Below are 17497 nucleotides of genomic sequence, written 5' to 3' on the forward strand. Positions count from 1 at the left end.
GTTTGAAAGACTGAAAACTAATTTCACCTAAAAGAAATCAAATATCACCACATAACAGATCATCTGTCAGTATGTATATGACTCTGTACCACTTGCATGCACACATCAGAACACCATGAGATACTGAAGAGGAACTGAAAGAAATCAAGTATTAACACATGCGCCTGCGGATATATACAGAAATCCCCGGCGCTCAGAGGAAGTATACAAGTAAAAGACGGAACTACTACTTCCCTTGTCGTTTGCACTGTAGCCTGCAACCAAGTCGAGCTGAATGGGGGAACAAATCGAATTGGACATAAAATGGACTTTACCCTGCCAGTTCTATGTAATGCCCAGTCAAACCCATGTGATAATAGAGCATATAATTTCCTGGAGAATTCATAGTGAGAGATTGGGTGTCACATGCCCCGTCTCCGGCATGCTCTTCCCAGAAGCTATATACGCTCTATTGGAAATGGACCATTTCCACTACAGATAATGCAGCTGACATGTACAATCTCTTGCTATTGGCTACATGTGAAAAAGGACAAAAATCAGACAATGCTGGACAATGTCCAGATCCAAATCTCCCAAAATTGACCAACGTTCAAGTGTGAAATTGGCTTCTGTAGCTCCTTACCCATTTGTTCCATTGGCTGTGCAAGATGGCTGAGAAACAATCACCTCAGCTGGAGTCTGTCAACAGAAAAGAGAGAAAAGGGTAAATCGACAATCATGCACCACAGACATTGCTTTAGCTTCAGAAATAGGCCACAGTTTGAAGTGATCCTTCAATGCTTTGCCATCAGGAGCCATGTTACAATAGGGCATGCAGTTGTTCCTGGCAAGCCTCAGCACATAGCTGCACTATTCCTGTAATGCTTGGCTTTTACTTGCAAGGAGTAAACTTGATGGGAGAAATATGGCATGCAAAACAGGCTAATTTAATATAAGTGATGGGAACAGAGGAATTTTTCATGCTTAAGCTGAGTGCACCCCAACATTCGCAACCCAAAGTGATTTTTTCTCTCCATTCGTTTCTCTAAGAAGATTAACCTAAAAATAACATCAGTTTTTGAGAATTCATGGACAGCCAGAACAATTGTATTTATCGTTTCTATCTGTGAGTTGATTGCTATAAGTTGTGAGAGTTTGAGGAAAAAAAACAGCAAGAAAGACAAAGAGACCCTTTAGCCTTAATTATAACAGCTTGCATTGAGAAAGTGCCTTTCAGAATCTTTACACTAAAGATAAACACATAAGTGTAAAGATAAAGTCTTTACGGTTATGCTATTGACAGAAAACAAAATCAAACAATAGCAGTGATTATGATAGAGATGAGAAGCCTTAAAGACCCAAGGTTTTCCTGATTAACTGCACTTTACCTAGTAAAATTTATTGTGCCCTAATAATCATCTGATGAACAGATTAATTATTTACTTAAATATTAAACTGAAGCTGGGATAGGCTGATAGCCTCGATAAGGAAAAACAGAAGAGAATGGATAGAAGGATGGATATTAAACTGCAAGCCAGCTATTCATTTAAAAATCACATAAACACCTTCTTGGACATTAGTTTTGTGTGGAAATTGGAATTAGTTCCTCTACTGACTAAAATGAGCCTACCACTGGCAGACATGTAAAATCAGATTTCATGGGTGAAACAATGAACTTTTCATTCGAGGACTCCCCTGTGAAGCAGAAGATGGAAGAGGATGTTTCCTTTCACAGTGCTCCGGCCCCTAGATTCCCAACCTGACCTTGGAAAACCCCATCAGACAGCTTGCCTGTGTGCAATTTGGACAGATTCCCTGGTGTGCAGAGCAGCACTGTGTGTCCCTGTGGCCTGACTTGTTGTCTCTGTGAACCACAGCCTTGAGCCAGCTCCTGTGGCTGCCCTGACCCAACTCAGGGGTGTTGGCCTACCTGAAACACTATCCAGGTCAGTTCTGGGCTCCTCACAGTTCACACACCACACTTTACTACAGGGCAAACTATCCTAAGTTTAACCATTGCCCCACAAAACAGTCTAGGCTTCTTTTTAGATGGTTCAAAAATAACAAAGAAAACATGAACTGCAAATTTATAGGCTAGCTTGGAATCTATGTTATATTTTTAAGGCAGACGGACCCATATGCAAATAAGGAAAAGATTACATTTTGGATAATGAGATCTCATTAATGTTTAACTCAGAGGGAAGTACTGTAAATGTCAAACCATACTGATGCGAACAAATGAACAGACAGTGTGTGTATGGTAAATCATTTAGCCAAGCCAACAGGCCTAATAAAAAAAATCTAGACAGACATCACATCAATGACAGGAAACCCTTAATAAAAATCAGTGACATAAAAGCAATAATTTAATAATATCAACTAATCAAACAATCAGTAAACTAATAAGACAGGTAGGCACAGTCAAAATAGTCTGAGTCATTGCCCACAAGTCTTTACAATTTACTGAGAAAAATGCTTTCCAATAGAGTTAATGGGCTGTGGGGTGAGGAACAAGGATAGCGTGCGATGTAGAGCCCTGGCAAAAGATCTCTCTTTGTGGACGGCAGGGTATGAATCATTCCAGACTAGAGCAGAGCTTGAAGAGAAATAGGGAAAGATGCCGTGATGTGTTCATTCCGTGGCTGACTTCCGCTCTCGCTTTTCCCAGTTTATTCTCTCCTTCTCTTTCTCTCTCCCTTCAGCTCTCCTGGGAGGCTGAGTAACCATGAGAAAATGCTTGGGCTCAGCCAGTGTCGGCCTGAAGACCAGATGTGTGGCCTCGAGGTGGTGAGGCAGAGACGCAGCGGAAACCAAATATAAACCAGCGTACCGTGACACCTCTGAAAGCAGAGGGCAGCAGGGATGGCTAATAGGACCTGCTCTCAGCAAAGCAGGACTGTGTCTGTTTGTTCCGAGCAACAGGATGCACTGCGGTACTCCAGTCCACACTTACAACTGCCTGGGCCTAAACCTCTGTGGTGGTAGTTTATTGGTAAAACTGCATACATATTACATAAATACTGAATAATGGTTTTAGTGGAAACATGGAAAGAAAAGAGAATGACGGATATCCTGCCCTAAAATTAGTGCCCAAGTATTCCTACACTGGAGGCATTCAGCCTGGTGTGACTGTTTGGGCAGCTGTTAAAGAGTAGTTTCTTTGAATGGCGACTGTAAACATGAAGAGAAAAGGTTTTGGCATAGCCCTGTGCTCTCAAGGGCCAAGCCTACATAAGCATCGGCACTGACTCATGATCCCAACGTCAGTAAGAAAAGTCCTGGCAAGGAAGAGTGTGTCATCTAGGGCTTTGGTACTTCAGTTTCTACACATCATGGCGTCTTCTGGCAGCATGTTGTAAAACAATGCAGGAGCTCGTGATTTTGAATGTCTTGAGGATGGTTAATAATCGAACACAGCCCAGATGGCTTTCCTAGAAATCATTATAGACCAACCCTTCAACTGACCTCACCCCCTTGGTAAAAATTATGGAAAACCAAACAGTATCAACTGGATCTACTCTGGGGACTGTAACACAGTTAAGATTGACCAGCTGATGTGAGATTGGAGTAGTTTCAGCTGTGTTCCTAATTATTGGCTCAGCTTAAGATATTGATAACAGAATTACAACTGTCACAATCAGAGTGGCACAAAATAAGAGGTAACATGATTTGCTGAAATGCGTCAAGCGCCTGGAAGCGTCAATAAATAACTCCATCGCATGAGGGGGATTTATTATTAGGCAAAGGATCTCTAAGACCAAAATAATGCTTTACTGCCAATTGTTACTGTGAATTACAACAGTCAACTATTTGATTCCTTCCATTTACAAGTAATGTGATAAACTGAACATGTCTAACCACATGATAGATTAAGACAAAATGTCCCTCAAAAGAAAATACATCACTCAGATTAATACAGACAGGCAAATACTTTATGACTCAGGTCATGCCTTTCATATTCATAAATATTTACGAGCAGAAATCAATAGAGCCAAGACTCTAATCGGTGATGTAACATCAATGTTGGGGATACAGTAGCTCTAAAAACAAAGCAGCATTATGAGCTTAAGAGTGGTGAGTTTTAAACTGCCAGAAATAACAAAAGCTGTTTTTAAACAATTATTCTTGCATAGATTACAAATTTGAGCTGACCTTTTAAAATGTCGCTGTATCATTTCATTATTGGGATAGTCTTGTATTCAGCTCATCATTTGAACAAGACTGTTAGTCTATATGCCATTAAATAAGCCCTTTATCTTCTCTGATTACTATAGGAGTTCAGTAGGCTTGGTTCAACTCTCAAAAACGAAAAACAAAAATGCAACAACTTAGTTGTAATCATAATTTTGCTGTTCCCTGTTACTATCAGTTATGTATCAGCTCATATAAGTCATATTGGATTCTTATAGTAAAAACTAGATTCAACGACTTCACTTGGTTCCTTTTTGTTCAGTCAATAATGGCACTCTGGTTATCTTTATATGTTTTTAAAAGGCCAGGATTCAAGTCTCAATCAAGCTTCTCTGAAAAAGCTATAATTCAATAAACATTAAACCAAAGCCCCCAGAGGAGCACAATTATGCACATGCATCATAGGTTGCATTTTAATGAGGGAATCCGGGAAAGTTAGAGGAAAAAGGATCTCGGTGTCTCACTTTAGAAGGCCATCAGCCATCTCCACTGGGACATGTAACTGTGATCTTGTATTGATTGCAAATATGAAGCACCGTTGGGTTCCTCTGACCACCAATGGTAGAACAGATGGTAGATTATGACCAAGATAGTGTGTGCTACACACCAACACCTCTTCGGATAATGCTGAGTAACAGATGTTGCTCTTATCTGGTGGTTTTTGGAACTGTTAGATTTCTGTTGAGCCAATAACTGTGTAAAACTTATCTGTTTCCATCGTTTACATGCAAATTGCTGTAGTGTATAACTGGCTGGCTGCAAAAACACAAAGGGGGCAATAAACAGATAAGCAGGATTTGCAAGTAATGGCTCCAGGTGGTATTACTTTCATCTGCAAAGGCTTAGTGTTGGTGTAAAGTTTATCTCAGAAGCACAAAATAGCTGTGCCTATAATTTCAACCAGCACATAATGTTATTTAGTGTGCACTGAAGTCAAAGTCTAAAAATATGATCAAAAAAAAAAAAAAAAAAAAAAGAGCTGGTGTTTGGAAAGGCACAAAATCCTAACAAATATTTGAGAGCATTTTTTTTTCCTGGGACACTTTACATTAAGACCTGCATGTGGGGTTGTACAGAAAGAGCCTACCTTAATGCAAGGCAACAATGCCCCCTTACAAGTGGGTGGACAATGCTGAACTCTCTGTGGCTGATCAGATGACTAACATTACAGAGAATACAAGGCCACAGTCTTATTTGCCACTGAGCAAATGGGAGGCCAAATACACAGGATCAGTTCAACACAGAGTTCGACAAGTTACATCAGAGAGTGTGTGCATGTGGGATTGCTCAATGTTGCCCAGGCCTCAAAGACCACACAAACCTAAACGTTAAACTAAGGATCAGTAGATTCTGTGTCATGCATCAGTTTTAGAGGCTTGTACTGAACAGACAACAAGGTTAACAGTGAACATGTATCTAAACTTGCACGTGAACACTGTAGCTCACCACTTCACTGGACATAATGCCATAAACGGGAGCATGATAAATTCTTTATCATACCCTGAATTTCCAACCTATATGTACAGTACTGTGTAAAAGTCTAATTTATTAATATTTTGCTCACAAGAAGCCAGACCCTCTTGGTAATTTTTAAGTGGTCTTTAGTAACAGGTCTCAATGTCTTTCAAACTTTTATTTGGACATTGGCAGCTTTTTCAGTCATTTTCAGTCCAGTCCTTGTATGTGCTCATTTTCAGCCAAAGATGCCCATTTGACAGGCATAAAAAAGTATTTTTGCACCAACAAGGTGATTCCCAAAGAGCTGTTAGCCGAAATGGGAATGGCATTCTGTATGTCCTGTACAGCAAGCAAGAAAAACTTGACAAGTAGAGGCCAAAAGCCTAAAGAAACCCTAAAAAAACAACAAAGATCTGACAGGACCAGAGAAAAGCATCAGGACCCTTGGTTGATTGATCTACTGTTCACCAAACTTCAGAAATGATTTCAGAGGAAGGGCAGCTGCCATGAAGCCATTTTAGCAAAAGGAAAGCAGGACAAAAGGCCAAATGACAAAAACTAATCTAAATTTGAAATGTTGGGTTCATCAACACATATGGAAAAGGCCAGGAGAGAGGTACAGTGAATGCCTAAAGCAAAACATGGTGGAGGCTCTGTCATGGTTTGTGGCTCTTATCAAAACTGATGGACTCACAACTACAGAGAAGTACAAACATTTTTTGTTCCACCATGTAATACCATCAGGAAAGTGTTTACTTGGCAACTGACCTCATTTCTCAGCATGAGAATTATCTCAAACACACTACCAATGCAGGTAAAGCATATACGGAACACAGTCTGCCTTGGATTGGCCTCCCCAGAGCCCAGACCTCAACATTAGTGGTGTGGGATCATCTTGACAGAGAACAAAGCCAAAGATCTCTAAGAAGAAGAGAACTATTCCTGAGAACTACTTCAAGAAATTACAAGAAAGCTTGGCTGAGAGTGTTCAGACTGCTTTAAAGAAGGAAATTGATCATACCAAATATTGACTTTTAAGCTTGTTATATTTAAACAGTCTGTCTCTGCCTTGTATACTGCATGTATGTTTGTACAAATGAACCGTTGCACCTACGCTAAAGTAAAGGGTGACTCAAGACTTGTGCACAGGACAGTAGTTTTCCAAGTGAAATCATTTTCAAACACTGAACTAACATTCTTTTCGTTGAATTTCCCGTGTAGTATTGGTTTTAAAAACTGAGCAGTTTTTAAAACCAATACTGATGTTTTAAATGTAGTGTGGGCATTCATTAAAAACATGCTATTAATTTATTGGTGCTCTGAAGCTGTTCTAGTGCAGGTGGTAAGTTTTTACCCGTCCATTGGGAGTCAAGTCCTCCTTGTTGCGCAATTCAAAAGATTCTTCCTCCTCTTTCTCCCCATAGTCCCGTCCGAGCAAACTGAAGCCCTGCCTGCAGCACAGAAACCAGCAAACTCCTTGCAAAGGCATTCAAATCAGGTTAAGTGTGTCGTCTTCTTCTATCCAGGTCGGTAAATTTAACATTCACGGTGTCGTCTCGACCGTAAGTAACTCCAAAAGCTGCGTGAGCGCATACAGAAAATCCTCTCCATAGATGTCCAGCGAGGAGGGTGATGGAAAGCATAAGCTTATTTTCTTCCTTTATGTAAAGGAACATTAAATGTCTAGTAAGTGTACATGACAGCAATCGTTCTCCAACACGAAGATGTGGTTAAAGGAAAATCCTCCACCGCTTTCAGAGCTCCAGCTGCTTCATTCGCAATACCCTGCTTTAGACTTCACAAAACCGAGGCGCAACAAAACTCAAAGTTAGTATCCCAACCTGGTACTTTAAGTGAAAAACACCAGTGTGAGTAACCCTGACAGGAGCACCGCTATTGAGATCAGCATTGTTTGCTCACATTTAGCGAGTAACCTGGAAATGTACCTTAGCGATGTCTGAGTCCCGAGTTTGAACAAAAGCGTGCTGCTGCTTGGACAGGACCGTGTGGGAAAATAGACCACGCCCATCGACTTTAGCTCTACTGCGCTATTGGCTGGACACAGACACTCCCCGGGATACCACGCCCACGGTGCACGCCTCTCAAAGCAAACATCATCCACAGCGTCACATGTCCTGTGGTAGATGACAGTAATCAAATCATCCAGAATCAACATGATGTATTATAATATTCTAATATTGACTGTCTCTAGTGCTCACTTGTAGGGATAGTGTCTTTAACCGCTCATAAATCTCTCTGATGTAGTATTTGTAGTATTTATACAGACACTCATTATGTCTCAGCAGCCAGTTTAGTCTGTGAATATATTGAATAAGAACACAAAATCATAAGTATCTTAATAATACACTTCTAAATGACCGTTAAGTGTATTTTAAGATGACATTTTACAAAATAGTAATATGCTAAAATCATGACAAAATTCTTCACAGACTTGTTAGTGTTACGCTACATTATGTCAGTATCATGTTTGTATAATTAGGAATCTTTCACACTCTCTTTACTTTGCTCTCTATACTATACTTTACTAAAATCCACAAAACTGCAGCAGTAGGAGGCAGGAGCACTGGTGCTAAAACTAGACACGTGACAGATCCAGCCCCCTCAGCACTCATGGCTATTTCTCCGTTAATATGCCTTCATTTCCCCTTTGCTGCTCAGTGTAGACTTCCCCCACACACTTTTGGCTTTAACTCATTCCTCACCAAGTAGAGCTCCCAGCAGCTGGTTCACCCACATCGGCTCAATAGGTATACTTCTTTAATTCAGTTCTCAAATGCAGTACATACGAACTAAGGGTCATTTTTGCACTGTGAGCACAAAGGAACATCACTACTTCAGATACTTTTAACCTCTGCACTCTGCATTCTCCCTTGGGGCTTTGAAAAATCAATAAGAAGGCTTATGGGGGTCACATTTTCACCTTAGCATTATGGACCGTAAGCGTAGCCACCTCTTTACCCAATCTCCCACTGTCAAAAAGGAAAGAGGAAAGGAAGCAAACTGGTTTCATTTTAAGTATATTTTGTTTTGACAAACGGCAAAAAAAAGATGGCATATATTAGTACACAGAAGAGAATGTTTCTTTGCCTGAAAGCCATAGCTTTTCTCTTAGTATCGCTCTCAAGGCCAGATCCTCCCTGTCCTCCCCCATATCCCAAAACAATACGCTTGGGGGCCTCTGCTCCCACAGACCTGGAGGAACATATGTTTTATTTTTAGAGCCCTCTCTCTCAGCCCACGCTAGTAAAGTGAAAAAAAGAGAAAAACCCTCCCTCCGTGTATGGTTTCTGAAAGAGCTGAAGTAGAAAAGAAAGACTAAAAGTACTACAGCATAATTTTTTTCAAATATCAGTAAAAAACTTAACCCAAATATGATCTGCAATTAGTTTTTTTTATTTGGTACAAAAGCAGCAATCTGAAAATTTCTATTCTGTGTCATACAAACTTTATCCCAGTCTTTCAGTATCTTTCACTGTCTCCATCCACCTCCTCCTCCTCTCTTTTCCCCCTTCCAAGAGACGACACACGATTCTCTATTAGCACGTATGCATATATGCACTCACACACTCACGCACGCATACTTGGATAGAAACAAGATAACCTGATACAGTGTGTCAGGTTGAGGAACCAGATCAGGAGTAGGGCAGATGATTTGGTAGGGCTCCCAGTTTGAACGGAAGCCAAGCTGGCTGGCCTCAAGATGGCAGAGGAGAGGAAAGTGTGAACCTGGAGTAACAGGGTAGTCATTGAAATCTGAAAATGTGATGGAATGCAGCTGCTAGATGTAGTGGAGCTGCAGTATTTCCTTGTGTCTCTGTAACAACGAGTAAAATGTGATGTTGCTTTTAAAGCACTGTGTGAATTTGGATTTCTTGCAGGTAACATGAAGGGACATTTCTCTTTTACTTCTCCTCATTCTTTTCTTTTCAGTCCTCCACCCTTCAACCCCACCCCCATAATCACTACCCCCATCCCCAAGACACACACACACACACACACTTCCTGCCTCCAACTTCTCACAACACCATTTGTTGAAATTGGCATATGGGGTTTCCAACTGAGACGTAGAGTAGACACAAATCACACACATCAAGAGACAGAGCAGAGCAGAGTGCTGTTCCCTTCTCTTTCTGCCTCTCCCTCTTTTCTTTCCTTCTCTCTGTCTCTCACTCTTTCCCCTTTGAGTGTCTGCCTGCAGGATCCTGTTTCACTGCTGCCCGCATCACAGCCAGACTCATATGTTGGTGAAACAAATTGATTGTCAACAGAAAAAGATGTGAAGTCTGGCCTGCCAAAAAGCTCCCTGCATGATTCACATTTGGGTGGTTGTTATGGTTTTTTTTGTTGTTTTTTTCTTCTCTGAGTGATGATTGATAAAATCTTTTGATATGTTTCAAGAGCTTTCTGCTTTTGAGGTTTAATTTGAACATTCAAAGGGGTCTCTAGACACACAGAGCAAACAGTAAGAAGCTCTATATCTGTATTTGAAAGCTACTCCGCATCTGGTAAATTGCACCTTCTGTTCAAAAGTCAGGTCCAAGGTCAAAGTTTATCTGACAGCCCCCATGTAAGGATTTAGGATTGGAACGGACCCTCTGTGGCCCTGACTCGTGACTCAGACAGGATTTCCTCCCTGCTGTATTCAGCATTGAACTTAACCCTCATCCTGCTGTGGCACCAACCCCTTTGACACCAGTCCTGTGTGCTTAGGGTGACCAAAAGTTTAGGCTGCAGGTTAGAGGACAGAGGACTGCTGTTTGATGGCTGTTAGCCCATGTAATAGGATAGGCTTCTGTAAACCCCTGGGCCGGTTGACCTCAACTTCAAACTGTGAAATATCCAGCAGTGCATGAGATTACTTGTGACAGAAAAGTTGTTTATGTACAAAAAATGAGTGAAAATATAGATGGACGAGAACTCAAAAATGAATAATAAAGTCACTAGAATACCTGGCATACCTGAGGATCTGGTTTTAACTGCAGAACATCCAGTCACAGGGGGCCTTGTTAAAAGATTTGTTAACCAAATTATGCATCAAACATTAAACAAGAGAGACAGTGGGATTCTTAGGTGCACACCTGGGCTCACACCCATGCCATGTCAAGTATCTTCTTACCCTTTCCTGTTCTACAGTACTTCAGAGATAGTGTTTAACAGTGTTATGAATGCCACAGGTAAGGAAGTGTTTCTAACCCTGGCTGTGGGTACATCTGTTCCTGGGGACTGCATGGTGTACACGATCGTATCAGTGACAGGCAAGGCTAGAGAAAACATTCCTGGCTTCAACTTCTGACCCTCTCGCCCCAGTTAACCCCTCCCCGTTTCCCTTTCTTTCCTGGCTTCGTTACAGTGACCCTCAGCACTCAAGATTACTGTGCACCGGTTCAACCTGTCAATGCATTAACTGACAGCAAAACGTGTGCAATGGATAGATATAGTTTCGCAACAATGATTCTCATGTTTTAAGAGACAGGGTGATATTCTATACCCGAAGCATGTGTCGCAAGTACCAAGTACGGAAAATGTGCAAGAAACATCACAGTCTATTAAAGCGATTTTAAGGGTCTTTTTTATACAGCAGCTTCTGTCAACTAGATGTTAGAAAGATTTCAATCTAGGTATTTAGATATATTGATACCATTATTCATTCCAGCAGATAAATGAATGCTTTTAACTGTAGCATTGCTGATTCACTGTTTAAATTCTTCAGACTTTACTGTACTTAGTAATTATATTTGAAAAGCACGCATTCCTCCGCTTTGGTGAAAATGTAAATAGGAGCAGACATGATAGCAGAAATGTGGTTATCACTAACTGTCATCAAAAAACAAATGAGGAGGGGATGTACTGGAATCAAAGAGGCATAGAGAAAGATGGGAGACTGATAAAAATCAATAGTCAACTGGAGTAGATAAACAGCCAGGGCAACTGAAGAATAGACACAACATCTGACAATACAAACAAGTAGAGATATGCCCTCATAGTATCTGGTATTTTTACATCAAAGAAGAGGTAAAAAAACCCAAAAAAAACAATAAGACTCCTCAAATAGTTGTGCTGAACATATCTTCTTACTTGCTGTTTACAATTTAATCGTACAGGACAATCACACTCTCCCTCAGTCCTCTATTTTTTTCCATAGTTTTTCTAAAACTTTTATCATCCCGTACTCGGGAATATCCAAATTGAAATAATTTATTATAAACTTTTGGTGTCTGGAAGTCAATGATACAGTAGGTTAAACACTGTGAGTGTTAGAGTGAGGGAGAAGATAACATATTGACAGTTAGGAAGGCTGGGCAGAGAACCAGAGTCCTTCAGCTATTTTTGGATGCCGACTGTGTGAAAGTATGCTGAATGCAGAATAGATGACACATTGCCAAAATCTGAACCTGCGTTGCATTAGTGGTGTCTGTGCAAACTTGAATTTCTGTTCTTAAGCATATACATTTGCGAAAAAGACGTGCCTTGGCACAGAGGCACATGTATGCATATTCTAACACTTATTTGATGGAAATAATGCAAAAATTACTCTGCATTTTAAGAATGGGTTGGTTGGTAGTCACCATAGACGTGTCATCGGGATTTGCAGAATCACTGGAAACAATCTGCTGTTTGTAAAAGAGTCCAGTCCTGTGCATCTGTGCAAGGGCTTGCTCTTGCTTCCTGTGTTTAGAGATCAGCCTCGAGAGCAGCTCTTACAAGTACAAGCAGTATAATTACTGAATATGGAAAAAGTGCCCACTGCTTTCCCTCAGTCTGAGCAGTGGCCCTTCACAGAGCAACTGAGTAAACTTCAATTCCTTTGGTCCTGTTTGTCAGTATGAATCTGGATGTTTTTGCAGAAGAAAATAATTGCACACTCCTGTGATTTTGGGATTTTCCACACTTCTGTAAACAGGATCTCTCAGAAGCTAAAAGTTTCAATAAATGGGTATTGAATTTTATTAGGAGGAAATCAAATATACGATGATGCTACAAAGAGTGGAGGTCTGCGATTCATAGGCTCACCTGAAAAAGAACAAGGTAAGGGATTTGAGACATTTCTGTATTTCAGTTTAAAGCAGAGGGACAAAGAATAGCGTAAAACACAAAAATTTAACCTGGCCTTAAGGTAAATACGCGAGTTTACAACTTGTTTGCATTAGTTGGGATGCTAATTAACAGCCTACTGGTTCTTTCTTTCCTTAGTCTGGCAGCATTAGCCCACACATCACCACATATTGCACTTACCTGAACCCACTACTGTATCGTAACAAAGTTTGATTAATCTGTTTGCATTTAAGGAACTGTGCCTTACTAAATAAACGGTGTGTGCTTGAGACAACACACGGGCGTCCCTCCATGTGTTGTCTCGTGTTTCCTTGAGGGCTTGAGCCAAGCTGTTGCTAGGTGCCATGACCTCCAAGAGCAACATTCATGGGTAGAGAGGGTGAACCCTGTGAGGAGGACCAGGGTTGTATTTTATTTCTGCACCTCCCCCTACCACAAACACACACTGTATACCACAAAGTCCCAATGGGCCTGGCCTCTGGCTAGGCTCGTTCACTCAAGTTCATCATTAGCATCCATTTATATTCATAACTAATGATCTCTCATAACTAATGATGTTTCTTAACAGGAAGCAGTGCAGTCTATGATCCTAAGAGGTAGGATATTTCAGTCTTTTCCCCCCAGTGATTAAGGTTTTAGTATTAAATAGGCTACTTTATACACTACATTGCAAGAAATAGCCCTCCCTTGCTTTGGCTGCCCATCAGATGCCCTAGCCCCCACCCCACCTAGAAGCTGTGAGTGGAGTGGGGCCCAGCGTTGAGGGGACAAGTTGTTCTGTAACCTCACTGCCAAAGGTACTTTACTGGAGCACAGAGCTGAGCTGTGGAAGGGAAGGACACACTTTGCATGTCTAGTCAGATATTTAAAGAGTGTGTGCATGCATAGCAAAGTGTATTGTAGAGAGGGTTCGGCAGAACGTTGAAGAAAAACAGGCCTTGAGAATTAGCAATTGCACTATTGCAATTACTGGAGTATTTTCCGGTGTGTTTTTTAGCCAAAGAGAGAAGCATTCAGTTGCCACTTTTTAAAAACAAGCACAGAAACATTGTTGGTTAGCCAACCTGACCACCTTTATACGTTGTGACTTGGCATAAACCCTTTTCATCCTCACTCATCATCCTTCCAGCTGCAACTGTCATTTACTACAGACAGTTTCAGATTAAACAAAGCCCGAGGCAGTGCAACACAGGAAAAAAAGACAGTGGGCAAACAAACTGGGAGGCAGACTAAATACTGCGGCTTGTTTGCTTCGTGAGGGAAATACAGCCAAGGAGTGTGTATCACTCATTGAGGCTATACATGTGCCTATATGTGAACTTCTGCGTGTGTGCCGTGTTGGCAGCAAACATCAGAAACAAAAGTGTCTCGACTCCATGTAACTCAGGCCACAGCTGCTCATGGTATTTAAACCCAATGCAGGAGCCTGTACTGTTGTCTTTGTGGACTTGTCATTGTGTTTATACCAACCTGTCTTGTCTGTATTTAAATCAAATCTGAAGACATGTGCAGGTGTGTGTATTCACAAATATAGGTCACTATTTGTGCAAAAACGGTTGACGGAGCGCAACAGATGTTGTCCCTTGGCATCAGTCCTTTTCTTCTTTCAAAGTGAAGGAATAAAAGTACATTAAAACAGAATATAAACCACATGTACTCTAATCTTCAAGTGCTATGTCTTTTATACGGTATTTGCTAAGCAATACAGATACTGTAGTAATACAGAAAGGTTACAAGACCTATAAATAGAAAATATATATAAAAAACAAAACAATAGGAGAATTGGATTTTAAAGGGGTAATGTAAATGTTGATCAAGTGTGGAACTACAGTGTTTAGGGTTCTACATGGGTCCTATCAGCCTAGCTAAGTATAGTACACGGTGCATGCTGGGTTGACCTGGAAACCCCTGACATTGAATCTTTGACAGGACTGCACAGCTTGTGTCTGAAGTGTTGCTGGTGATTGATTGCATGAAAAAATAAATACTGAAATACTGAATAAATACTTCAAATACTTCAAACACAGGACATAAAAGTGTTGTGTAACACATTTTGCTTGTTGAAATTTCAACAGAATCTATACCACTCTCATGATTCCATGGCCACATTATTCCTTACACAGCATTAAAACTATAAACATGGAGGAACGCACTAGTCAGATTCTGTCCAAAAGCAGCCACATCTACTCACCAGCACCATTAGAGCTCACTAATCACTGTTTTACTTTACTTTTTCTAATCCTTAGAAAAGAGATAAAGCCAAAAATAACAAGTTTTCTTTGCTGACCCTTTGACAGATTTTTTTCTTAGCAAAATCAAGTTGCAAGTCAACTATATTCTCCCAGAACGCACGTATAGCTTCTACACAACCTCTCAAAAACCACATTTTTCTTTGAACTGAGGTGCTTGCACAGATTTAACAAGAACAAAAAAAAAAACATCAAATTTTTGAGCTTTGCAAAGACTAGATGATGGGCTCTGTTACTTTGGACAAAGAGTGCTTCCTTTTGCTTCTAGTTTTGTTAATTGAGCTGGTGCATCCACTTTTGGTGTGAGTGGTTAAAGAGGTTGTGGCAGCTGTCTTGAGCTAACACTGGGGGAGAGCCTCCAGGACCCCTGTACTAGTTTGCAAATCCCCCGCTGGGCTCACTTTTAGCTGGGATTGGCCCTCACCAGCAGGAGGTCATACTAGTGTATGGACACCTGAAAGGAAGCTGTTTTAATTGCTCTGTTTACAGCCCTTTACGCACCAGTATGGAGGGACACCAGGTTCCCATAGTTTGGGATAAAAATAAACACCTGTCTCATCAGTGTCTGACTATCTTGCTGAATTATCAGGTTTCTGGCAAACATTTGAAAACCAGACACCATCAGCATTATTTACATCTGTTTTGCGTTAACATATCAGCTACACATAAATAAAGACAGCACTTACCATAGAAACCTTTCCAGATCCTTCCATCCATCCTCATGACAGTGTTATTCTATGGTAACAGGTCAGCAAAATTAGCTCTTGGAAACATCTAGGCATGACCCTTGTTTATGCGTAAATGTGTGTTTATATGCCCTCTGATATGGGCTCGACAGTGTACCCTCGTACCCTTATAGCACATGTCCTTTTTATTCTGGAGTGGCACCCCTATGGAAAATACACATTGTGCTAATGGGTGCAGACCACAGTAAAATGCGATCCCAAAGCACAAAAGGTTATTTTAAAATCCAGGGCTTTGTGAGAAACAAGACCATCATAGTTCTCCAATTGTCAGTTTGTTTTTGCATGTGTGTGTTTTTTAAAGACAGAGAATATTTTGTGATTCAGGTTGAATGGGAAAACCCAATTTCCTTCGGGGTCAACCTTCAGGATCAATAAAGTTTTATTGAATTGAATTGAATTGAAAAGAGAAAAAAAAGCATGAGACTGATGTATACACGATTATGGAAATACCTTCTTACTTCTTTATTATAAATAATTGTTTGTGTATGGTTTAAGGTGTGCCAGGTTAATTTTAGAAAATGAAAGCTCCCTCTTTTATTCATTTAGAATTTAGAATTTTGAACATTTTTGACAACATGAAATGTTTCGAAAGACCTGCAAAACAGAGTTAAAACAAACATATTGTGTGAGATAGTTGGATGGCAACCAGCAAAACTGCTGCTCAAGTGTTGTAATGTGAGCAGACCCACTGTACTGTGAGAAGCAGCGACCCAAGTATGAGCCATATCTGACATCTAGTGGTGAATTGTGCAGTTTTGCTGTTACTCTTGTGTAACTGCTCCTGTACCTAACCTGCAAAAATGCTGCACATGAGCACATTAAAAAAATACACGTTAATTAAATAAGTCTAAGTTCTCTTTCTGTTACCTGAGTTGTAATGTATATTACTTGGGGTAACAACTAAATGTAAAGTGAAGTGGAGTTTTTCCCTATTATGGATTAATTAAGAGCATTTTAACAAAATATTTAAAATATTTTAATAGTTTTTTTTAATCGTGACCATTGAGAACCATTGAGAATCACAACACCCCCTCCAAAAAACCCCCACACATATTATCTGGAAAGTCCACCACGAACTGGTCATATTAATCATTTATCACTTTTAACATTGAGTTGTTTTATCCAGATGAACTGTTTAACCTCAGCCAGCATTAGGCTATCATCAGCTCTCTAAAGTCACTATAAGGTCAAATATAAAAGGTAATTAGAGAATGAGATGGCCTCCAGCCAGCCATATCTATAAGCTAGGTGCAGATGTGCTGCATGCATCTACTGCATGCACCACATTATATCTAAAATAATGCCCGTTGAAATTAAGTAATCCTCTTTGCTTGCTGCCTTACCATAAATTACAGTATACTGAACTATAAATTATCCAAGCTGTGTGAGGGTGTTAAACTCTTTATTTTCCTCTCAATATTAAGGTCATCTTATCGGAAACAAGTACATCTGTAAAATATTACTGATTATTGTACAATCCACTACTTTAAAACCTCAGTTGAATATTTGGGGTAGTAGGGGGTTTCAAGAAATTTCTACTTTGACTGTAGAAACTTTGCTTTCTGTCTCTTGTCAGTTAGACAAATCCATATGCAAAGCCTGGAGACTATTTGCAGCCACTTTCTGGTGCTGATTTGATGTCCTATTTTACTCTCCCGTGTCAATTTCTCCTGCTTGCCATTGTCTTCTCTCTGCAGATATAATTCTGTACTTTTACGGTATTTCGGGAGTGAAAATAGTTGCAGCTTACAAACAGACAATCTGATTTGATTGAAAACACGTAAATCCCACGATAAAGGC

General features: G+C 40.3%; 1 protein-coding gene across 1 annotated transcript in view; it reads right to left on the bottom strand.

Annotated features, from left to right (window-relative positions):
* plekhh3 (pleckstrin homology, MyTH4 and FERM domain containing H3) overlaps nucleotides 1–7622 on the bottom strand; it is a 38202-nt gene extending 30580 nt beyond the window's left edge. The window contains exons 1-2 of the mRNA XM_085404419.1: nucleotides 6983–7622; nucleotides 623–678 (exon numbers count right to left, since the gene is read on the bottom strand). Coding sequence (XP_085260545.1) covers nucleotides 623–678; nucleotides 6983–7117 — 191 coding nt within the window. The 5' untranslated portion in view covers nucleotides 7118–7622. The remainder of the gene's footprint in view (nucleotides 1–622; nucleotides 679–6982) is intronic.
* Nucleotides 7623–17497: the final 9875 nt, after the last annotated feature.

Source organism: Rhamphochromis longiceps, linkage group LG4 (assembly GCF_057381845.1).
Source record: "Rhamphochromis longiceps isolate RC_006_pf linkage group LG4, R_longiceps_female_GT1.1, whole genome shotgun sequence".
NCBI classification, from domain to species: domain Eukaryota; kingdom Metazoa; phylum Chordata; class Actinopteri; order Cichliformes; family Cichlidae; genus Rhamphochromis; species Rhamphochromis longiceps.